General features: G+C 39.6%; 2 protein-coding genes across 2 annotated transcripts in view; both read left to right on the top strand.

Annotated features, from left to right (window-relative positions):
* Positions 1-2576, top strand: part of LOC138733926 (cilia- and flagella-associated protein 43-like) — a 57309-nt gene extending 54733 nt beyond the window's left edge. Inside the window, 2 exon segments of the mRNA XM_069881444.1 lie at positions 926-1079; positions 1656-2576. Of these exon segments, the coding sequence (XP_069737545.1) occupies positions 926-1079; positions 1656-1813 (312 nt within the window). The 3' untranslated portion in view covers positions 1814-2576.
* Positions 2577-4903: 2327 nt separating this feature from the next.
* The window catches only part of LOC138733925 (cilia- and flagella-associated protein 43-like), a 34978-nt gene continuing 15959 nt past the window's right edge, over positions 4904-23922 (top strand). The window contains 20 exon segments of the mRNA XM_069881443.1: positions 4904-4951; positions 7107-7257; positions 9008-9067; positions 9963-10042; positions 10777-10908; positions 11775-11891; positions 12994-13074; positions 13892-13957; positions 13959-14041; positions 15055-15158; positions 15928-16068; positions 17115-17284; positions 18016-18168; positions 18606-18736; positions 19454-19619; positions 20203-20316; positions 21286-21363; positions 22094-22219; positions 22672-22776; positions 23532-23648. Coding sequence (XP_069737544.1) covers positions 4904-4951; positions 7107-7257; positions 9008-9067; positions 9963-10042; positions 10777-10908; positions 11775-11891; positions 12994-13074; positions 13892-13957; positions 13959-14041; positions 15055-15158; positions 15928-16068; positions 17115-17284; positions 18016-18168; positions 18606-18736; positions 19454-19619; positions 20203-20316; positions 21286-21363; positions 22094-22219; positions 22672-22776; positions 23532-23648 — 2223 coding nt within the window.

The raw sequence follows: 23922 nt of genomic DNA, 5'->3' as shown, positions 1-23922 counted from the left end.
CAGGATCTTGCACTTGGCCTTGTAGAACCTCATGAGGTTTGCGTAGGCCCACTGCTCCGGCCTGTCCAGGTATTTATTCATTAATAATCGCCTTTCAGTAGTTTTTTCAGCTTGTGCTGAGCTGTCTAGAGCAGCAGTTCTCTAGAGTCTTTCGAAGCAGTCTGCATTCATTGATTGCTGCATAGATCAACCCTATGGAGAGAAATCTACTTGCTTTGTTACCGGAATTAAATGCTTTCCTTCCTGATCCGAATGCAGATCTGCTTAACACTTTTTGCACAGCTTTGCCTATAGAAGTCACTCTTCCATTTCTAATGAAGCATTCTTCCAAATCTTCACTCCTTACTGTGTCTCTCCAGGAGTGCCAGCCTGTTCATAATACCACTGCCCCTCTGTTTTCAAAATAACACAGACACAACAATCTGATTTGCTGGCTCTCTCTCATCTATTTCAATATTCAGATGACGATTATCCTTGATTTTAAGTGATTCCACTGGATTTTCTCCAGGTTGCTGTAGCTGGCATCAGCCTCCTCATCCTCTTCAAGCTTCAATATTTGTGTTGTCACCTTACAGCCCATCTGACAGCTTCAGCACAACAACCCTTTTTTCAGCAGCTCAGAGCAGCCAAGAGAATGTTCTCAGCTCACACATTCCATTGACTTTCTTTGCTCTCTTTGCCTTTCAAGTTTTATCTTTAATATATCTCTTACCCTGACCTCTTGTCAGCTCCTTAATCAGAACTTTACAAAGCATATTGAAATATTTGTGAAAGACAAAGTAAAGCCAAAATGTGCTACTAGTTACATCCAAATACGCCAAAGTTTACTGAGGTACAAGGAAGTCATTAAGATTATAGGTTTCCATCATAAGTATGTCTTTTGTATAATCTCATATGTTTTCTGTATTCATTTGGGAACGGACAGCTGCACAAGAAGAACGTGAAGAAACGTCAGAAAAGAATTAAAGAGTTGGAAAAGTGCATCAGTTTAGAAGAGCAAGCAAACTACAACCTCAGCCTGCAGCTGAAAGAAATGCTTGTCTCTGTCTCAGAAAGGAGGCACATCTTTGAGGCAGCTGGTGAGTCACAATTTAAGTTACAAGCAAAGAACGTTCAGAAGATATTGCCAAGGCCAGATGGTCCTGTTCTCCATCAGCATCAGCTAAGGGACAAGGAGCACCTACTTCTTATTTTATGTGCACTACTAGTAGTACTTTTTCTACCACAATGTTTACTTAAGAGCATGCCCTTGTAACCAAAGTTAATTGACTAAATTGCTGAAACTATTTATAGTCATTAATACCTTCAGTAGGCAACAGGGCATCATTCTTTCACTTCTTTCCACCCATTCAAGGGAATGGAGGAAGTAAGGTGAAGGGTATTCACCATTGGTAAAACTGTAGAGATCTTTCCCGTAGCAAAAGATTTTCAAAACTGTGGGTACTTGCCAGAAACTAAAGGAAGCATTCCAGTGCCTTTTGAATTTTTCTGCTTTATTCAGAACTGTAAAGACTCTTCAGCCGAACTGTGAGTCTCTTTTAAAATGCTTGCTTATTCTATACAAAACTTAGAAGAACCCCAGGACAGGGCCATATAAATACAAACTATACATCATCTGCAAATACAGGCTAACCCTTATATTTCATTTTATGCAGACACACAGCACATTTCTAATGAGATTGCAAAGCAGCGCTACCAGGAGATTTTGAAGCAGAAACACTTACGGGATCTTGTAGAGGAACAGGAAGAACAGTTTGAAACTCTTCAGGCAGAAGCAGAAAGATGGAGATTAAGAACATTTCCTATCTTTTAGTAATCAAAGTCCAGGTAGATGTATAATACCGTGGTCTTGTCTGAGAAAAAGATCTTGTATGTCTGCCTTTTCTCTCTGAACTTTTCTTTCCACAAACAATTTCTTCTGTAACTTCTTTAAAAATAACTTCAGTTTGAGAGATACCTGTTTGTCCGTTTTGTACAATTTATACCTAGTCTTATCCCCATTATATTTCAACTCGTGAGATTTATTTCTGCTCTTTTGATTTTATAAACCACATCACTCATTACAGAAAACAAATGGTGCAAGAAATTGTAGACTGATAGAAGAACAGGTGAGGTGTGCTTGTACATCCTTAGTCTGCAATATGCAACTGCAGACATTTTGAAGGCAAAATAGTGCAGGAAAACTATGAATTTTCAGCTGCTTCAGTTCATGGCTACGGCTTTGACTTAATTTTGCTTTTTAAATATGTTTTAACCTGTGATGTCACTGTGGGTGGCTAAGGCCCGGCGGTCGGAAGATCTCGCGATGTACGGAAAGGTAGGACCCCCTCCCGGGTAGCCAATTGCGTATTAGTTCATGATGTAAGCAGACGGAAGTGAGGTCGTAAGCCCAGGCTATATAAGGCTGTGTTACGTATCAATAAACGCCATTTGCCGTCCACCACCATACTGACAAAGTTGAAAAAATTCAGAATGTCACAATATTGCTTGCTTACAACTCTTTTTATTCTTCGAAGTCGTATTTGGACAACATAACTCGGTAGCCTGGCAGCACTCTCCTTCCAAACAAATAATTTCTGGGACCTTTTGGCTAAAGGATACAATTCCATATTTTCATTCTACAGTATCTGAGCTTCTTTGTTCTTCTAGATATGATATTGCTGCTCTTGTCCTTCCCTTCTCCAGGCACTGGAAGATGAACTGAAGAAACTTAAAGCTTCCATCCAGGAAACTGAACCAGGTCGCCACGCCTCCGGAGGCAACGCCCCCCGAAGGCGGGGGTGGTGCCGAAACCCGGGGGCCGGGAAGGAGCTCCGGGAATCGGGAAGTCGCTTGGAATCGGGTGAACGACGGCCGGTGCGGCTGGACCAGCCCGGCGGGGAGGACGCTCCCGGACCCGCAAGGAAGATGGAAGCCCTTGTGAAGGTCGTATCGCAATTATATAAGACAGAGTGTAAGCCTAAAGATTTTATTCTCGCCGTTGCGAGACTTTTAGAGCTTGGGGTCATTGACCAGCCGGTGGATATTCTCCACCCCGGCCCCGCGGACTCTGCCCCCCCCACGTGGTGATGATTATGCAGAATCTAAATGTTTGCGAGAGGGGGATGCGTCCCCTCAATCCTCAAACCCCGGCCCGCTTACGGAGGGACAGAAACGAGCGGAATCCTTCTGGGGCGGGTTGGCCGGGGAGGCCGGGGGCGCCGCTGGAAAAGCGGAGCCCGAGGCAATCTCGGAAAGGCCGCCACCTTATGCGGCCCAAGATGGCGCCGAGCGGGAAAGGCGGGGTGAGAACGCTCGCGGCGGGAACAGGGAGGTAGCGCTGGAATTGAACGGCGCGTGCGAGCGTGAGGGGGAGGAGAACATAAAAGAGAAGGGTGGTGCCCGCGAGGGGCGGAGAGCCAGTCAGCGCCCGTCTGCTCCGAGCAGCAGGCGGGGCGAGCCGCGGGGAGGGGGCGGCCCCACCCGCAAGGGAGGTGGGCGGGGCCGGGGCCCGACAGAAGGAGCTCGGGGCCCGGAAGTGACCGGTCAGTCGAGTTCTGACTCCGGCTCGGACGCTAGTCCGGGCGGGTGGGTCACAACCGACTCGAGCTCAGAGGAGGAGGAAGTGGGGGTGCATAGAGTTAAAAGCCGACGCATCCCCACTCAAATTAAAGAAAAGCCGAGAGGGGGACAAATCCCTCTCACGGATTGGAGAAAAATAAAGATGGCATGTGCCGATTGGGCCCCATCGGCCAAGCTAGCATTCCCGGTTCGGGTCACAGACGGGGGACAGAGGGTCCACTCACCAATAAACCCTAAGGACATACAAGCAATTGTTAAAGCAATTGCAGATAAAGGACTTAATTCTGCCATGGTCTCCACCCTCATAGACAGCGTTTTCGGTGGAGATGACATGCTGCCCTTTGATATAAAACAAGCTTGCAGATTAATATTGGACGGGGCAGGGATGATTGTGTTCAAACAAGAATGGGAGGACAACTGCGTAAAGCAGCTGGCCCAAGTAGCTGGGGCAGATCACCCACTGCACGGCTCCAGCCTGCAGCGGCTCATGGGAACAGACCCAACCATGATCACCCCTCAGGCGCAAGCTCAGGGCCTGCGGGCCCATGAAGTCATGGCAACTACCCGTGCGGCCAGAGAAGCCATTCGCACAGCTTCTAGAGTCATCGCCAAGCCATCATCATGGTCCACGATAAAACAAAGTGAAAGTGAGAGTTTCACACAATTCGTGGACCGTCTCCAGGCAGCAGTCGACTCTTCGAGCCTGCCTGCGGAAGCAAAAGGCCCGGTGGTAGCAGAATGCTTGCGTCAGCAGTGCAACTCGGCAACCAAAGAAATTCTGCGGTCATTGCCGGTGGGGTCGAGTATCGCAGACATGATCAAGCATGTCGCGAAGGAAGAGCGTCTAGCCCCAATCCAGATGGCCGTTAGCACTGCAATAGCCAACGTGATGGCATGCTCTAAATGTGGCCAGGTGGGTCACGTTGTAACAAACTGCCCTCGGTTTCATGACTTGCCAACAGCATTCCCCCTGCGCCAGAATCGACCCAGAGGACCGTGTTGGGTCTGCGGGAAGCAAGGGCACTTTGCCAAGGAATGCAGCTCTAAAACTCAGGGAAACGGGAGGGGGAGAGGGCACCTGGGCCGCGCACGGCTCTCTCCCACTTGGGACACCAGGCGGCCCAACTATGCCAACCCCGAATGGGGCGAAGCACCCCTGAACCTGCAGCCCCCCCGACAAGCAACCAACTTTATGGCTCAACCAGCGGTCCAGTCGAACCTGCCCATATCTCAGGGACAGCAAGGACCACCCTCTGGGGGCGAGACCCCAGGGTGGCCCTGGCAGTGAAGTGTGATAACCCACCAGTGGTGTGGGGGACTTGTTCCCTTTATAATACCCTAAATGGCACCACTATTAGTGTCCCCTGAGATCAATGTTTTCCCCATTGATGTAAGCATCCAAAGTGGAGGACCAATTATTTAGATTGTCATTTAAGGGATTTGTCCTCAACCTGTAGTCCATGGCCCTTAGAAGCTGTAGCCAACTCCTAAAGAATGTGTGAGAGGCAAGAAAGAAAAGCAAGACCACTGCCAATGCTCTCGTTGGCTCCTTTGAAATGTGTTAGGATTCCAGGCTCTAGAACAAGACCCTGTGGCTGGGTATTTACCAAAGTGTTAACCACAACGGGGCAGCAGAGGGAAAGGAATGGAACTATCCTACAGCTTTCAATCTTATTCTTTCTTCCATTAGATTAATTTAGTTTTGTTACAATATTTCTTACATTTGGGACCTGAGGTTTCTGAATATGCTTTGCCATGACACAACCACTTGAGTCCTCTTGGCATCCAGTACCAATTTTATTTAATTGTCCTTTTATAAAACTTTTCATTACAAGGATCCATCATGGATTTTTTTTCTCTGAAGAGTTGCTACTTAAAAGGGAGAGAAGCTCAAAGAAAGACAGCATTATCATCATCATCATTATTATAATTTTATACACCACCTTACTAATGCGCAGTTCAGGAAGCAACCTAGTTTAGAATTTACACAATCTCATCCTCAGTTTTCCATATTTTATTTAGTTTATGTGTTAAGACAGTCATGGCAGCAGGTACAAAGGAATATTATAGAAGTCATCTTTACACAGAAAGCTCCTGATTCACAGGAGCTCAGTTGCAGCCTTCCCAAAGATTTGTGATCTTCAAGAGTCATAAAATCAGCAAAAATGCCTATATTAAATGTTTTTCTGGGTGATGTAAAGCCCCATTTGTTATAGATTTATTACTGTTAGTCCTATTTGATTTATAAAGTAAATATTAATATACTTTATTTCTGTAACATTTCCCCGCTGAGAAATTCAAAATGCTTTGTAAGCATAAATAGAGAGTAGGCTTCTTACGCAGAATCATGTAGCCAGCCCTTGGCATATTTTACTAGCAACATCTAGGCGCTTATGAATCTCTGTCCTATGTTTTCATCCCAAGTCCACCTATATTTCCTTTTTATAGAACCTTTATTGAGACAGCAGGTGTTGTTTTATAGAATTATAGACTCTTCATTCTTTTTCATCCATCTTATTGTCTAGTGTTCCTCACCACTTCTGCTCACATGCTTTGGATCTTCTCTTAAATGTTCTTACAAGGTTTTCTTGTGTTTTCTTCCCCTTTTCCCCTCCCCAAACCCTGTTCCATCTATTTCTTTCTATCGTGGTATTTATATGACCCCTATTACTATTGTATTTGAGCAGATCACTGTCTTTAATAACATTTGATGGTGAATTTCTGTTCTTCCTGATTTGAGAATGATAGATTTATGAGATTTATTTCAGTGAAATGAAATTCAAGGCACATGCAAAGTCTGTGGCAAGGATATTTCTGGAACTAATTTGCAGATGACACAAAGGTTGACAGAGCTGTTTTACAGAGTAATTTGGATTATACGATACGCTAAACTATTCAAACAAAGTGTGCTTTAGTACTGCCAAGTATGCAAGACCACATGTGCAAGTAATGTCTATGCAGTGGAAGACTATGTTGAAAAGTAATTTGAAAAACATTTGTCAGGGTGAGATAATAGTGGGTAACCATTTCAATTTGGGCTTCCAGTGCTATTCTGACATCAAAAAAAAAACACAACAAACTTCTGGGGTCTCAGAGTGTTGAATTTTATCATAATTTTATCATTAAAATATTGGTTATGGTGGGTCAGCATTGTTGCAAGGGTAGGGAAAGTACCGGATGGATTCCAAGCTAGGGGACAAACCTGTAACAGACACAAGCGCTGGAGAATAAATTCAGATAAATTCAAATTTTAAAATATGTAATTTTAAAATGAAAATATAATTCATCATTCAGACAAGCTTCTAGAGAGAGAGGTGAGTTCTCCACCACTGTCTCCAGACAGACTTCTCTGGAGAATGTTCTCGTTTTTCAAATTACTCCCCTCAGTGAAGGACTAACTGAATAAATAGGACTGAAGTTATACAGGTGCTCAGGCTCTATGAGGGAGTGCTCTTTTTTTTTTTTTTTTGCTGTAAAATGTACGTAACTGCTTGTACAGATATTTGTCAATCGTTAATTGAACTTGTTTATTTTTTTTGCTGAAGCCAAGAGATTCTGCTAAGCCGTCAGTGCATCCTACTGCCCACTGCTGGACTGCGACCTCAGAGATTTACTTGGGCTGTAAGGAAGGATATGTTATGGCAATTGATGCTGAGAGAGGCAGTGTTTCTGTTCTTCAACAAAAACCTCTCCCTGGTAAGAAATAGCTGTGTGGTGTCTTTTATTCAAGTAGGGAGGAAAAAGGATAGGTGAAAGCTTTTTTTGCTTTCTGCTGTTCTGCTATTGTATATCTTACAGAAATTGTAAAGACATATTTCTTTTATTAGTAGGATAAACATTCAGAACTTCTGGGTGGGTTTCTTTAGCACCCAACAATTTGCTTTCATTTTTTTTTGGAAAAAAAAAAAAGAAAAACTTCTAAATACATCAAAATTGATAAAATGAACAATAGTTACAGCAGTCCTGATCTTATTAACCAGCCCTACTAGGTTAACAATAAACTATTAATATACCAGCTATATGTATTTTTACTGTTAGTTAAGCACCAGTAATGCATTTTATTTTGCATGAAATATTGGACTGTCCTCCTCTGATACGGTAGATGATGTTAGAACAGATGAGCTCATGATGAATCTTTAAAAAACGAAACCAAATTTGACGTAATATTGCTTAATAGAATTCCTTAAGGTCAGCAATTATAGGAACTATTTTGTATTCAAAACAAGTCTATAAAGATTATCAGGCATTAATGCATTACATATGAAGCACAGAAAGTGAACAGAAGACGTCTTTGACTTCATAGAATCATAGAATCACCAGGTTGGAAAAGACCCACCAGATCACTGAGTCCAACCATTCCCATCAAGCACTAACCCATGTCCCTCAGCACCTCATCCACCCGTCCCTTAAACCCCTCCAAGGAAGGTGACTCAACCCCCTCCCTGGGCAGCCTCTGCCAGTGCCCAATGACCCTTTCCGTGAAAAATTATTATTTCTATCACTAGAACTGGATAATATCCTTCTGTAGACCAGCATAGCAATGTTTAATAAACACTGAATCAGTGTTAATGGACAGGCTGATGATAATCTTGTTTTCTTCTTTTGCCATGTAATACATTATTTTTTTAAGCTGCTGTAAATATCCCTGACTTTCCCAAAGTTCTGTATCTCTATCCAGTTTTGATAGTCAGCACAGAAATGGAAGGCAGCTCTGAAAAAAAAATCAGCAAACCAGCACTATTCCTCTGTTTTTGAAACCATCAGACTCTTAAGTTTGCCATATCAAGAGCTGAAAATCACAAACAAATATAAAGCTGAGGCGTGACCAGAAATGGTTTGCCAGTTCGTTAGAAGGCAATAAGAATTTTTGCCATTTGGGATTTTCCTCCACTTGTGTATTCTTTGAGTCCTGTCCTAAATCTGTGTGAGAACACTGTCTGTATTCGTATTTTACTGAAGCTTCTGCTTAATTTAAGATGTACTGCAATCTGTATCTGCTCAGCAGAATGCTTACGTGTGTGTCCAACTCGAAGCACGTGCCAAGCTCCTGTTATGGTTTTGCAAACAGAACCGTAAGCAGCCACAACATTTCACTTGGGCAATTTTCAGGCTGGCTAAACTTTCCTTTGTAAGTAAATCTAATTAAAAAATTATGAATGGAAATAACAAAACCAGAACTTAGCACTAGAAGATAGATAAATCTGCATCTGGATCACAGTCCATGTATGACTATCTCCCTTTTATAGCTGTAAGCTGAACCACGTAACGACTGTGCCAGCTCAGATGCATAAATGACAGAGATGGTGGATATTGGAGAAGAATGCACATTTTTGATTCAATATACCAAACTTCACCTTTTGTTCAGTAGACTGGGCTATAACTGACTTTTATTGCAATACTGACATATAAACAAGGTTGACGTTATATATTGTTTTCTTTTGTGCAGAATACGTGTGTAAAGTGTCAGACATCGTGTCATATGTTCGAGGAGCGCAGAAAAAGAAAGGTATTTCCATGTTCAAATCAAGCTAATTGATTTTTAGCCAGCATCAATGATGTCTGGGAGTAATAATATGTGAGTACAGCAGGAAGCCACTGGTTAGAAAAACTCAGCTCACACTGACCTCTGTAAGACACATCAATGGCAACCTTTTATATGTTTACAGGAGAAATGATTAATAGCTTTTGTGCTAGTAGACAGCCAAATGAATAGCCTCTGGAAAAACAGTGGCAGGGAAATAATTTCTGTTCATTCTAGTTTAAATTGGAATAAGTGATGCTAGAATGGGTTCTCTACTGCTTAGTTTTAGTAACTTTGTTTAGAACTGCAATCACTTGTGATTTAGTTGAGTTAGGATTTAGGGTTTGTTTCAAATGTTTTGTTTTGGGCTCCACAATACAAAAAAGGCATTCACGTAGTGGACAAAGTTCAGCACAGGGCCACAAAGATTATTGCAGAGTCTGCGTGTGTCATACAAAGATGGGCTGTGAGAACTCTCTTCAGCCCAGTGGAAAGGAAATGGGGGATTTTACTGTTGCTTCAGCTACTCATGAAAGGTTACAGACAGGATGGAACCTGACAGGCAAAGGGCACAGTTTGCATCAATGGAAATTCTGAGTAGAAATTAGGGAAAAAAAATACTTCCACAGTGAAGGTTGCCAGACATTGGGACAAGTTTTGATTTCTCAAATTAATTTCTAATTCATCAGACCACAGTAGTACTGTCACTTTAAATTATGTGTACCAGCCTTGTCCTTCATCATCACAGCACAAAGTCCAAAGAATATATAGCCCGTTGAGCCTTTTTACTCACAAGTAGTAAATCATCTCAGATTTGAAGTTGGGACACATGGTTGCAATGAATTAAACTTGATGTTTCTTGTTGCCTTTGTGCTTTCAGGTGGCAAACCAGAGGATCCACAACAATCAGTTTTATTTGCCATGGCATTTTGTAACGGGGGACTGTATGCAGCTGGAAATGTAAGGCATCCTTTATGCTTGTAACTTATTGTGTGAAAATCAAAAAGCATTCAAATGGAGTGTATTTGCAGAGCTCACTGCAAAGACAGAAGTCAGAAAAAAAGTGGAGGCCCTCTCTGGTTTTGTCATATATCTTCTTTGTTAGAACTTGAGACAAGAACTCAGAAAGGAGCAGGGAGGGAAGAGATTCCATTTTTTAAGTCAAAGAAGGAACCAAAGAGGACAATACTATTTTTAACAAAAGGCAAAGAGAGTTCTAGAGGAACAGGAAAGAAGGATGGACAAAAAATAGGAGAGGAGAAAAAAATGACCAAGAGAACCACCAAATTGTTTTGTGCTGAATCTCACTCAATATTTAATCCAAAATGATGATTACATTATACAGTGCTGCTTAAGAGAGGGACAAATCCCTATACTGTCACAAAAGAAACAATGTGGAATCTCAAGTGTTTACTAATGAGAGAGTCTGTTATCAAACATGGACTGTTAGTAAGACTTGTATTAAAAAACACCTTGATTTTTCAAAAAATGCGTTATGCAGGATAAGAGTCATCTGGATTTAAACGTCATGAAGGCAGATGAGACCATTAGCAATGGGATACAGTTAAACACACTTGCTCCAGAGAATTTCAGAAGGTTTTGCCAGTTCAGTTTGCCAGAGTGGGTGGGATAATTGACCTTCAGGCTGGGATAATTGACCTTGACCTGATGTGGATTTGTACTTTTCTGCACAGGGGGGCGTTTTATTCTTTTATCACATCAAAGATCTGCAGTATGAGACGAAAATCTGCGTTGATATCTTAAAACCCATATCCAGCCTCATATTCTCACCTGATTACACTGTGCTTCTGCTTGTCACTGACCAGGTATAGCATTTGAGATAACGGCATTATATAATGGCACGTTCCTTTTATTCTGTATGTGCATGCTGGCACTGCCAGTATGAAATGTCTGTAATGTAATCACACAAGTCAACAAATTATACCAGAGGTAAACTTAGCCCATCTTGTGTTTGCAATGAAATCTTGGGCCTTGGGTACATCAGACCTACTGTGGCTATGCGGGAGACTTGTTCTGTGCATCTATCTGAATTTGTCTGGCCACCCAGTCAAAGATCCTTCTTTGACCAGCCTGATGTCCAGAAATCTTACACAAGAGTCCCAAATCCTCAAATTATCCCTGGTTTTCCAGACCTTTAATAATTTAAATTGGCATTTAAATGTGGTTTGTTTGGGTTTTTTTGTGGGGGTAACTTTGGTCACACTTTGTCTCTGATTTCACTCTCCTTTTGTAAAATGCGTAGAGAAGTTCTAAAATCTATGTCTACATTAGTTATGAATTGTTTCTAAAAGGTTTTGAGGTCTTTAGATAAAAACATCTTTTGAAGCTTAAGATTTATTATTTGTGTTTTATGTTGCTTTAGAATATTGATTGGTTTCTGGAGCAATACGAAATAGGGTGGTTTTAAATTAAAGCAGTTATGAGAAACAAAACTTGGAAACGTGACTAGCTGGATCACTCTCAAATGAACCATCCTGATTTTCAGCTAGTGTAAATTTATATAATTTACTAAATTCAGTTGAATTCTACTGGGCACTTTTTACCTCAATTTAGAGTAGAGTATGAAACTTTAAAGAGCTCAGGAAGATGAGTATTTTTTCTTGAAGTCTTTGACAGCTTTTAATGAGAAGTCTCATAGCCCAGGGATGGATTATCTCTCTCTGTCTGTCAGGGGACAATCTATGCTTACAAACCTGCCCACAGTGGAGAAGCTGTCAAACTCCTGGACACATGCAGTAGTTGTTTCCTGACAGCTGATTTTCTTACTCCAGGGGACAAGTACTGTGTGGTAAGAAATTATTTTCTTCCTTATATATAATTGTGGCTCTTTTCAGATGACCAAAACGTTGGTAAGACACAAAATCAAAAGCCTTGCAGAGATCGTGACTGTTCTGGTGTTTGTTACAGTTGTGGAAAACCTTCTCATTACGGAATTAAATGGCATTAATTCAGGTATGGCCTATAGAAGGGTCAGAACTTGCCCTGGAATGCAGGGTGGATAATTCGCAGGCTGCTAAAATGTTGTATGGTTCTGCTGTTTATTTGCTGTCTCACTAGTGGTCAGGAACACAGCTGAGCAAAAGGTTGATTCAATTCAGAGAACAGATGTCGGAACAAGGAATCCCTGCTGATCTTTTCAGCCTCCAGCACAAACTGGAACAGCCTGAGAGATGCCTTTGTCCCAGGTCCAGGGACAACGAGGCATTACTCATGGATCTGTTCATTCTGAAATATTCCTTGCTTTCCTCCTGTGTCTTGGATTCCTGCAACTCTGATTCATCTCAAGGCCATGAATTCTTCAAGTAGCCAGCCCTGAAATTCTGGGGTGTGAATCAATTAGTTTTGCTGATAATCTGTTTGTTTGTCAATAACATGGGAATGACAAATTTTACCTGAGTCTGAATGAGTGATGTGAGGGTTGATTGATCTCTAGCCACACTTCACTGTGGAATTATAAAATTTCCTGGTTATAAGAAGGCCTCAAAAACATGATACACATAATTTTTCATGTGAGAAAACCAGATGTCACCTTAAGCCCTTTCCTGTGCAAACAAAATGATAAGCAGGTTTTCTATTGCAGGCTGAATGGTGGGAGTGCTAATATTGATCAAGCTTACATGTTTTGCCCTAGATTGTCTCATTCTGCTTAAAAAACATTCCTGTATTTGCATCAATTCACAGAAATGATTACACATTTTCCGTAGGTAGGCGTACCTTGCAGCAACTGGACTTAAAGGGAATTCAAGGTAATTTCAAGCAAAACTAGTAATCCTTGATCTGCTCTGCTCAGACACTATTTGAATTTATATTCTATAAAAGATCACTAGTCATTTCCAGACTATTTGGTTATTCCACTCTCTTTTGACTATGTTTTTTTCTCTGTTCAATAGTCTGTAACAATTTCAGGTGAAGTACAAGTTTGGTTCCTGGAAGATGGAACTTGCCTCAGCAAGCTCAACCTTGATATTCAGGTACACGCAACCAGGAGCTCATTTAGTGACTGATGCTTGAAGTTTTCTTTAGTATTTCTTAATTCATAGCATAATATTCCACAGATTTGGATCAACCTGTGGTGAGGAAAGATCAGTAGTGTCTCTGTACAACCCATGAAAGAGATTTAAAAATATTACGTTTACTTGAACTAATCATCTATTGAACTGGGCCATAAAGCAGAGGCAACATGTCAACCTCATGTCATAGAATCATTGAATGGTTTGGGTTGTTGTAGTGATGTGTCTTTAAGCACATATTTGTAAATAACAATCTAAATTTTTATAATATTTGATGAAATATTTATTTTTAATGAGTGTCAGAACTGAATGGAAAAGTTTTGAGTCTGTAAAAACTAAATGCCTTGAATGACCAGGCTCTTGAAACTGAGTTGATAAAAGTATTTAAAACTGTTAATGCTTTGTCCTGATTTAAGATGCGTTCAAACCCTGAAATCTGACACAGTAAGAGACTCATCCCTTTCTGTGAGAGCTGTACACATAACAATGCACTCACTGTTTCATTGAGGTGGGACTTATTTCACTTTAAATGTGGATATAATGATTTTTTTCTGAGGAGTGCAGAATTGGCTTTTGATATGTAGATACAGAGCATAGGGAAAAAAGCCAAGACGTCTCTAAAATACTTTGTTAAAAACAAGTTTTTTAGCTGAACCATTTGAGGTTTCTTCTTCAAATTTTAGGGACTTCTAAATAGTAAAAGAAGTCGCATACTAACATACAGAATAGTTGTAAAAAAAGGTATGGAACTGTTAATCATATTTTGTTTCTCAACTAGGCAACAGCTATGGCTTGCTGTCCCTCCTCCAGCAGCGTTGCTGTTGGGACCATAAGAGGTCAAATCTTATTTTCTTGATGTTACCAAAGCTGAAGCTCCACGGGTTGTTCACAGAATTTTTCTTTCCAAATTTCCAGTGTTGTCTTTGCAGTAAGTATGAAGCAGCAGGGGCAGTAATATTGTCAATCTGTTTCTTGAGTAACGCTGTTAGTTGAACAAAAAAACTGTTCAAGCTTTGATTCCAAAAATAACAAAGTAAAATATTTTGATGGTTTCAATTATTTTCCAACATATTCTGAATTGCTTGCAAGAGAGGTAGTGGCAGGATTTATATGAGAGAAATACAATAAACCTGTATTTCAAGAAGGTTTAACTGAGCACTGAAAATACTCATGTATAAGATCCTTTCTGGCAGATCACTGTGTGCAATAATTATGCACAATTCCATGTATCCAACTTTAGAGGGCCATTTCTCACTAGAAGTAAATTTAAGTTTTTGTGAAATTAAGTATAAGCCTTTTGGTCATCCCTTTTTATACGGTGGATTTTTATTACCATTGTTAATTATTCATTTGCTCACTGTTCTGGAATTTACCAGTCCTCCTGTAATAAGCTCTAGTGATGTAAAAGGCTTTTTTTGTTTGGTTGGTTGCTTTTTTCCATTATTGAAAAATCTGAGAGTATTTTACTTCTACTTTTTAAAAAATAAAATGGATATTGAACAGTTAAACTTTAATATTAGTCTGCCTGTTATTTGGAGACTCAGATGTGATCACTTTCCACAGCTACCTAAGATAAAACATTAAAAATAGATACGGAAAGCAACTCATTCAAGGTCAAATCAATATAAACAGAGCCATGTCTATTAAAAATAATATCAAAATCTGTATAGCCGTTTTATTTTTAAAAACATAAACTTCATTAAAGATTTGCTGAAGTTGTTAACAGACTGCTATGGAGCATCGTTAGCTTTAGATTGACCACCCACACAATTAGAAATTGCACTCATAACTGCACTTTATATCAGACCCTAATCCTGTAAACCTAGAAGCTGAAATTTCAGTTGCGTTTATGCCCTCAGTGAAGTCAGCAGAGTTATTGGAGTGGAATTATTTGACTCTTTTTATTGAGCTGTTTTCTATTTGGATTTTTTTTTCACCTAGTTATGACCAGAGTGGCCGGTTCCTCATCACTAGGGCTGCAGAAGGACATATCTTTATTCTAGATGCCCGGCCTTCAAAATTATTCCAAGTTCTTGGATATGTAGGTAATAAATGTTACAGCATTAACTACACTGTGTTTTCACTATTTACTGTATTTTAGGTGTACTTGCTTTTTTTTTTTTTTATTTAGTTTTAGTTAGCAAAGGAGCAGGTCAGTCAGAGGGAAGAGAATGGATTAGCTAACCAGCTGATCACAACTCCAGCACAAAAGGAATAGTAGTGGCAAAGAACTTAAGACTTTTGTGGCTCATCTTGAGAGAATTTAGAGTAAAAATCCATAGGTCATGATAGCTGGGTGCAATTGCCTGCCCCGGACATCTTTAACGTGAGGACTGCTGGAACTGTCAGCTTTGCTGCTGGATGCTAAAGAATGAAAATGATGGAATTTTAAGTCACAGAATAATTCTTCAGAAATTTGTGTATTTGTTTTTGCAGCCTCTCAATTCCACTAACGTTATACTTACAGATCGCATCTATAAGTATAGACCTTCATCATAACTTTAAGTGGTGGTTATCAGCAGAGAACCTCAAAATTGCTACAGTTCAAGCTGGATGTAAAGTCATATTTGAATGTTTAATGTCATAGTAACACTTAGCACTCTCAGTGCTGGATGCCTCTAGCTGAAGTTGTGTGCGTGCCGCACTTTCCAAAACCAGGTTGTGGCTTGTCTGATATTTTCATGCAAGTTCCAAACTGTGTGGTTGAGCTGAGATGTGTCCTGAACATGGGTCTCTTTGTTTGATGTGATAACTCAGCAAAAACGTTACCGTGATTCAGTAACAATTTGCATTGATGTTCCCTACCTGCTTCAGCCTTAGCAGATGAAGTGCTGGATCTCTCTGTAGTTTCTGACTTCAACAAGGACTTAGTTGAAGTGGCGGCACTTCTTAATGTGGGAGCGGGCCAGAGAGCAAGACTGGAAGTTTTTTATCTACCTTCAGAACTCACAACAGGTAAGAATATATATTCTGTGATATTTTTCTAAGGGAAGATCATATTATTGCCATCCATTAACACAAATCTTAATCTCTTTCTTCATCTCCTCTGTACATTCTCCTGGGACATCATTTCTCATACAGCATTCGGTAGGCTTTATAGTCAGCTCAATCATTGCAAAATGTGATCTTTTAAGGGAAGGCCAAGGAAGGAAGAAGTAATTCATTTGCAGATTCACAAAGCCATCGCTTAACAACTACTTCTACTGGTGGTGGTTGTTATTGCTGTTATTATTACTATTGAGTGGGCAATGCCCGAAGCCAGTCACAGAGACCTTGTTCTAGGCATCACCCTTTTGCAGACTAGCATATCGGGTGTTCAAAGGGGAATCAATCCCACCAGCCTCTTCAAAGAATTATTATAGGTATGTAATAGCTCAGAAGGAAAATATTAAAGGTTGATCTATCTAAAAAAATAGTGATTCCCTGTCTTTGTTATAGCTTTTCTGTGTAAAAGCACCAAGGAAAAAGTCTACTGTGTTTAAAAAATATTACCTTGTGTCCCAATAGGAAATGTTAAAGAAACTTTCTATGAGAAAAGTGTCACTATGAGGAAAAGGGGGGGGGGCGTTAAGGACGCCTAAGAAAGGCAAACTTCCATTCACCTTCTGGAAAACTGATATTCTTGGAATGATCAGTTCGGGGCACTTTCTGGAAACAGGTGGAAAACTAATTCAGTTGTCATGAGAGGTCTTAAATGCATAAATTTAACTAAGGCACAGCAGAGCAGGGTAAATCAGGGTATGCAAACAATTACATCACTGTGGTTAAACCGTTTCTAGGACTTCTTTAGAGCTGTCTCTCTGCTTCACTGCAGTGTGCTAGATTGGCACGACCCCCAGAGTAAGTGTCAAACCTAGGTGTCTTAATTCCTAGTCTCCTTGAAAACTCACATAATGCTCACTCCTTGCTGAGACTGATTTTCTTAATTACTTGATGGGTGAAGCACCTGCATTAGTGGTAATGATGCCTTTTCCTCCCTGTTTCTTTTTTCACGCTTCTAGATAATGATGAGTATGTTAATGACCAAGGAATGTTTGATGCTAGTGCCATTAAACAGGAGCGTTATGATCTGGATTGCCCTTTGAGCTCAGCAGTCAGATTGAAGGATAATATTGTGTATGGTTACTGTACCTCTGGACTTTTCATCTGTAAATATCATCTCACTGAAAAGGTAATTTTCTGAAGCTGCTTTATTTTGGGTGATGGTTAAATACCATCAAACAAAGGCTGTAGCTGAAGTTAATATAGCAGGATATTATCATAAAAAGTCATCTCTGCACTCAAAATATCTACTCCATCCATAAACATCAACTTTTAGTATCCTACCACCTGCTCAGAAATCTGGCAAAAGCAATCTTCTTGTTTGATTACAGAGAAAGCCAAATGTTGCTTCTTAAAACTTGTACAGCTTGCAGGCACTTCATGTGTAGCTTCTGTGTTGGAGCTGTGCTTTTGTGCAGTCTGCTGAGTAACTGGAGTATCCAGCTCTTAAAAGCACTGAGCCCATGTGAGCCCATGACTCTAAGACACAACTGCAAACCCAGCTCAGCCCTGCCTGAAATTAAGTAGTGGTCACTGTCATTGCCTGCTGATGAACTGGACCTCTCTGTAGCTCATAGGTCTCCCCCAGTTTGAGTCAGGTCAAGGAAGAAGGTGAATTCCAAAGGTGGGCATTCCTCCTTGACAACTCTGGGCCCAGGCACATAAAAACACACAGACCCTTTTGAAGAGATGAGAAGCAAATCATCGTAGCAATGTTACTGCTTCCTGAGCTCAGAAATCCAAGTGTTTGGATTGTAAATCACCACATGTGATAACCCACAAAACTGCCATCAGCCTTCTCAAAATGGCATAGACATCTCCATAATCTGAACTGCTGCTAACATTTTCTTTGTTCGGCAGACTATATCGGAAGACCCATCAGTATTTTTATCAGAGAAGAGGATTCGTAGCAATCAGTTTGGATCGGGGATCCTCTGTTTATCACCCAACGGCCGGTGGCTGGCATCAGCAGCGAACGATGGTGTTTTGTTCGTCTATCACACTCCTACTATGGTAGGTAGGCATCCAGGTACAGGCTTTGTTTGGTGTACGCGAGGAAGAGGTGTGCAAGCTACTTTCTTTCACTGGAAGCTTTTCTTTGCTTGAATATAAAGTGTTCCAGAAAAATTTACGTTGAACATGAACTGTCATAACATTATATAGTACAATTGTTTTTATAACTGATGATTATACAAACTACTTACTTTCTTCTCCAGCAAATCTTGGGGTAGATAATTTTACTACTTTTCGTTATCATCACCTGCAAAATTAGTATTCTAGAAACTTGTCCCATCTGTAGTCAAAAATCACAAAATCATAAATCCTAGGCTTTTATATACTTCGTGTTGACATTTTGGATTGACTTCTATAAGAAAATACAGAAGCATAGTTTATAGACATACCCTGTTACAAAAACATATTTACTCATACTGCTTCTGTGACTTTTCTAGGATATACTCGCTCGTATGCATTGTCACTCATATCAAGGAGGAGGAATCAGATCCACGGTATTTTCTCTGGATAGCAAATTTATCCTTGTTATTGGGAAAAATGATGGTGCCCTGGTGTGCCTGAAATGGAAGTATGTATAATATTGATGGTGTGAATTTTTGTATCCTGACAGACAAATTTTGCATCTATTTGTGATTCTAGACTTTTTATTAGTCTCAAAGTAAGGTTAAGAATTAGATGAAGTCACTCCTCTCATCATTAGAGGTAGCTTCCCTAGCTCATTTAAAGCTTCCCACCAGTGTTGTGGAGAATGTCTTGGACTTTGGGTGCGGTTGCAATACAAGATAAAGGAGTGTCTTCTGATAAGCATTACCCATAATAAGCTGCTTATCACTCTCAAATAAACCATCTGGAATGGGGTGTCTGAGGATCTAAGCCATATAATCTCATGAGATACCATTTTATTTCAGTGATTAGGGGACATCACAGATTTAACGGGAGGGAATTGAACTGTGCCCATAGAGAGCTCTTAGCAAACATTAGGAGTGAGGGACACGTGAAACTACAGCTTTTCTGTGGTATAACAAATGTTCAGGCAGATGCATAAATGGAAGATGGGTCCACCAGAGTGGTATTTCTACTCTGGGTAATGAATCTTTCAGAATTTCTAATTCTGAAGAAACTTCACTTAATTATGAATGCTAGAACTCAAACAATATTAAATCATATGTAAAAATATTGAATAGGCATTTTTGAACAACCTAGTAATTTTGTTATATGGAATATTTAATAATTTGTCCTTTATTATAAGACATAAAAATACATCAATTTATTTTCTATTTACTAGGAAGATAAAGAATACTGAAGCTGAGGAAGCTGATCTTCACTGGCGATCTCTTCTTGCTATACTGAACAAGTCCACTTCAAATGAAAATACTGTTTTACAATCCATGGCAGAACGGCATTTTGACCCAGAATCCACAGCAGAATCACTTCCAGAAGGGAAATTTAAGGTGGGGGTTTTTTTTATTTTTAGGGAAGCGGGGGGAAGGTTTGATCATTATCCTAAAATTGCACATGATAAAAACTGTCCTCCAAACAAACTCTGATCCTTTTGCAGAAGTAGCAAAATACTCCCAAGGATAGGCTGAATATGCTTAATTCTTAATTTGTAGAATAGTATAAACAAGGAAATGGAATAGTTATGGGAAGATGGCATTCACAGCTTCAGTTTCACATGGTTTCTTCAGCCACAGAAAACTCTGTGAAAGTCAATTTCTCCTCATGTGAAATTATTTGTCATTTCCAGTGTGATATTACTGCTATACATTGTGTGTTGTTTGTTTTCCTGTTGAAATCAAGCAAAGCAGCAATTACAGAAGTTAGTAACGTCAGGCCATTTGAGTCAAAAGGCCTTGCATAACAGCAAGGGTTTTCTGGAACAAATCTGGAGCCTGGTTAGGGAGTAAAAATATTGTAACATTCTCTTTAATGACGTGGTGGTGCTTCTAATGCGAGTCCAATTTTTATTTTATTTTGGTCTCTCTCTTATTCTCTCTAAGTACCTGAGATGGATGTTTATATCCTTAATTTCAGGATGCATCGCTTAAATCTTCCAATGTAGAGGTGACAGAGGAAGACGGAAACGTCACCAGTTCATATTCAGCCAATACCAATGAAATGACGTGGATAGATCAGAAAATGAAGAAGGTACTTCGATAGAACAAGTAATAATCAAAACAGGAGTTTTCAAGAGTCAGTAGTGATTTGAATTATGTGCTGTAAAGTAATCTACTTTCTAAAGCTCTTCTGACATTTGGGCCTCCCTTTAAGGCGTTGCCATCTAGACCTTTAGAAAAGTTAGGGTCAACGTTATAAACACACCAGAGCAGGTACTGAGCACAATAGGAGCTCTAAAGGCCAAAAGGCCACTTCTACACAAGGAGTAAATGAAAAAAAAAAGAAATTGCCAGAGAAATCGGCTTCCTTTAGAAACTTGTAAAGATGTTTTTCTTCTAAATGTCAAGAAGTTACACAGAAGATTATTACCAGAAACCAAGCAGGTGCTTCTTCCCAAGGGCCAGAATAAAAAATTCTACAGCACTGATAAATCAATAGTCAACAATATGACATTAATTGCAAACCCCCTGAGGTTTGTTTCAGGTTAAGGTTGAGGTGAGTATGATGTGGAACCAAAGTTTTTTAAGAGTAAAAGTTCATCAAAGATCTAATAGTGTGCAGAGAGGGGATTTAGTGCTTTGTGAGTCTGGAAATTGCTATATTAATGTTAGCATAGATAATTTTTTTCCTCAGAAATATGAATTATGGGTGGTAGCAGGTTCTTTTTGTTATGAACCAGAGCTGTATATATTCTCCAGCTTCTGGGGCTCAATGATAAGATGAAATATCATTGCTTTCTGTGTGATCTCAGGAGTGACTTTCTTTCTTTCCTTATTTTAAGCTCTGTTTCTGTATAACCAGTTTACAGTGTGAACTGGGTGTACAATCATTTTTCTTTTTAGCAGTTCTAAGAATCAACCTATTGAATTAAGCTTATGTCTATTTCAGTTATTAATCCCTTCTGAGTTTTGTTTTCTGTACAGATAATGTTCCTTTAGATCACTTCAGTCGTTTCCTGGGTTATTTTTTATTTTCAAAAATATATCTGTTGTATGTCAGGTCATTAGAGAAGAGACTGAGAGGTTTGCTAACCAGAAGAAAGAGCTGCAAATGGGAATTAAAAAGCTGCATGAAACTGTGAGTTTCTTACAAGTGTAATGGCTTAGCTTACAGTTTTGTTTACATGTACACTTCCTTTACAACTATCAGCTCTAGTGCTTAGTTACATTTTTGTCATAAACACTGAGCAGACAGGTAATAGAGAGATTTGTCTCTTCAGGGACAGCGTGCTGAACCTGTCAGGAACAACTGTCTGGTTCTGAGGTTCCTTTGCTCCAACTAAAAAATTTGTACCACCCTTATATCTTGAGCAATCTATCCCCTCAGCAGGCTAGTTTCTGCTGGTCTAACAGCCTTCCGTTATAGAAACTGTCATCCTCTCCTCTTCCTTCTCCAGTTTGTTTTCCAGTTGCTCAGCTCCCAGCATATCCTGCTGCATGGGGCTGTTCCTCCCCAGATGCAGGATTTTGCATTTCCCTTTGTTGAACTGCATGAGATAGATAAAAACTTTTGAAAGTTCTCAGAACTAAAGAATGAACAATTCCATGCTACAGATTCTTAGAAAGTATGCACAACTCCACATATAACATCCAAATGAGCTTTAAGGGAAGGATGAAATATATTCACATAGTAGTCTCTGTCACTAGGTACAGGCAGCACGTTCTACCAATTACCATGAAGCAGTTAAAAGTGGAGGCAATTAAAATGATTTTCTCTGTTATCAAGTTCCACAGTGTTAAAACCAGTGTTTCCTCTATTCACATTCGAATTACTTTTTATTCCTTATACTTATTTTTTAAAAAAACAGATTCAGAAAATGATGCATGAAAATGAACTGGTGCCAGACATTGAGAAACTGGAGCAGCAGGAGTTCAACCTGGATGTAGAAGAACAGGAAAGAGCACAAGAAAAGGCTGAAGAAGAAGTGGCCAGGGTATGATAGAGTGGAAAGAGAACATTTTAAAACTAGCAGTGAAAAGGAGAAGCAATAACTGAAGAATAGAAGATGATCTCAAAGTTGTTCACTGTTGAGAAGCAGGAAAGCGTAAAAGTATTTTAAGTCACTTTTTGAAGCAGGTGAATCTGCTAATGCAGATATTGCCAGTTGGAATATGATCTATGCCAGAAACTGTAAATCTGACACTGTGACCTTGGGTACAGCGCTGCTTAAGTTCTGGAATGCTTTTCTTCACATATGAAATGACACCTTTCAGTAGCAGTAGTATGCAATATCATTTTTGGAGAAGATAGCTGCAGTAGTCTAAGATTATGAAATACGGGTAATTCATTTAATCTGCCAGGTTTGTTTCAACAACTCAATACAAATTGCCTATATCTTGTTGGTTTGCACCACATGTCATTATTTTCTTTTCTGTATCTTGAAAGGTGAGGAAGGAGATTGAAATGGAGAATTTAGCCAACTGCTATTTGCAGAGTGTCATCAAACATGAGTGCTGGGATCCAGTGTGTGTAAAAGGACGTGCTGTTAAGGTAACCATCACTTTCTAACTCACTTACTGCAGTAGTTTATTGATTCCTTAAGGTACTGAAACAAAATAAATAGAAGTATAACACATTTCTGGTTTGCTTATGGTATGAGGAAAAAAACCACTTCTTTCCAGGGCTCATGCAAATCTTTCATTCTGTTGATTTTGACCGAGCCTGGCTGATTTTGCCTTTTAAAGTGGATAAATGTGCTAATAAGCAAATAAGTAACTCCTTAGTTCCTAGATACTAGAGAATATCTTCATGCAGTGTTGCTAAACGGAGAAGGTAAATATTATATTTCTGTGTTGGGTCGGTAGGACTTCTGCAACACAGAATGTAAAAGCAAAATTTAACCCTGATTTAGCCTATTTTAAACAGAGGGATATTAGTCAAACTAGTGATACTAGATTATCTCAAGGGTGGTTAAAGACCGAGTAATTTTACCAAAAATCTTGTCCTGGTTGAATTCTGTGAATAAAGAGGACATAGCCAGAGGTTATTTAAAAAAAAAAATAAATAAAGGCAGCAAATTTTAAACCAACCATTTTTACTACCAAAAAGGCAAGTGGTTTTTTTCTGACTCCTATATTCTTGCTGGATTGTCTACATTAATTGATCATCAATATTATTTCTGATTTTAAGAAGCCTCTGTAACTATTTAGCATTCAGTTTTTGGACAAATGAATTAACAGATGTGTTCTGAAGAAGTTTTTACCTTGGGTGTTTTTGTTTTCTAAAAAAAAAATATAATTGAACAGTGCTTCCATATAGCTTCTGAAGTGAAAAATTATCCAATGAAGGAACGTACTGAAGAAGAACTGAAAATTCTGGAGAAAGTTCTCCAGTTAAAGAAGATTGAGACAGCTGATGATGAGGTACAATCCCTTTGAAGTACTGCATATAGGCATTTCAGATCAGAATGCTCTGAGTTGGCATCTTAACCCCTTTTTTACATAGACACATTTCTTGGGTCCGTTTTCGCTGTAGAAATACTTCCCTAAAAATTTGAAGATATTCGTAAAGATGAAATGTTGTGGTTTTACTTAGAACAAATGCATTAGTATTGAAGAATCACAGAAGAGCTGAGGTTAGATAAGCCATTTGGAAGTCATCTACTCCAGCCCACCTAGAACAATTTACTCAGCTCCA

The sequence above is a fragment of the Phaenicophaeus curvirostris genome, unplaced genomic scaffold (assembly GCF_032191515.1).
Source record: "Phaenicophaeus curvirostris isolate KB17595 unplaced genomic scaffold, BPBGC_Pcur_1.0 scaffold_46, whole genome shotgun sequence".
In the NCBI taxonomy this organism is placed as follows: Eukaryota; Metazoa; Chordata; class Aves; order Cuculiformes; family Cuculidae; genus Phaenicophaeus; species Phaenicophaeus curvirostris.
This window is presented reverse-complemented; position numbering and strand designations above follow the sequence as displayed.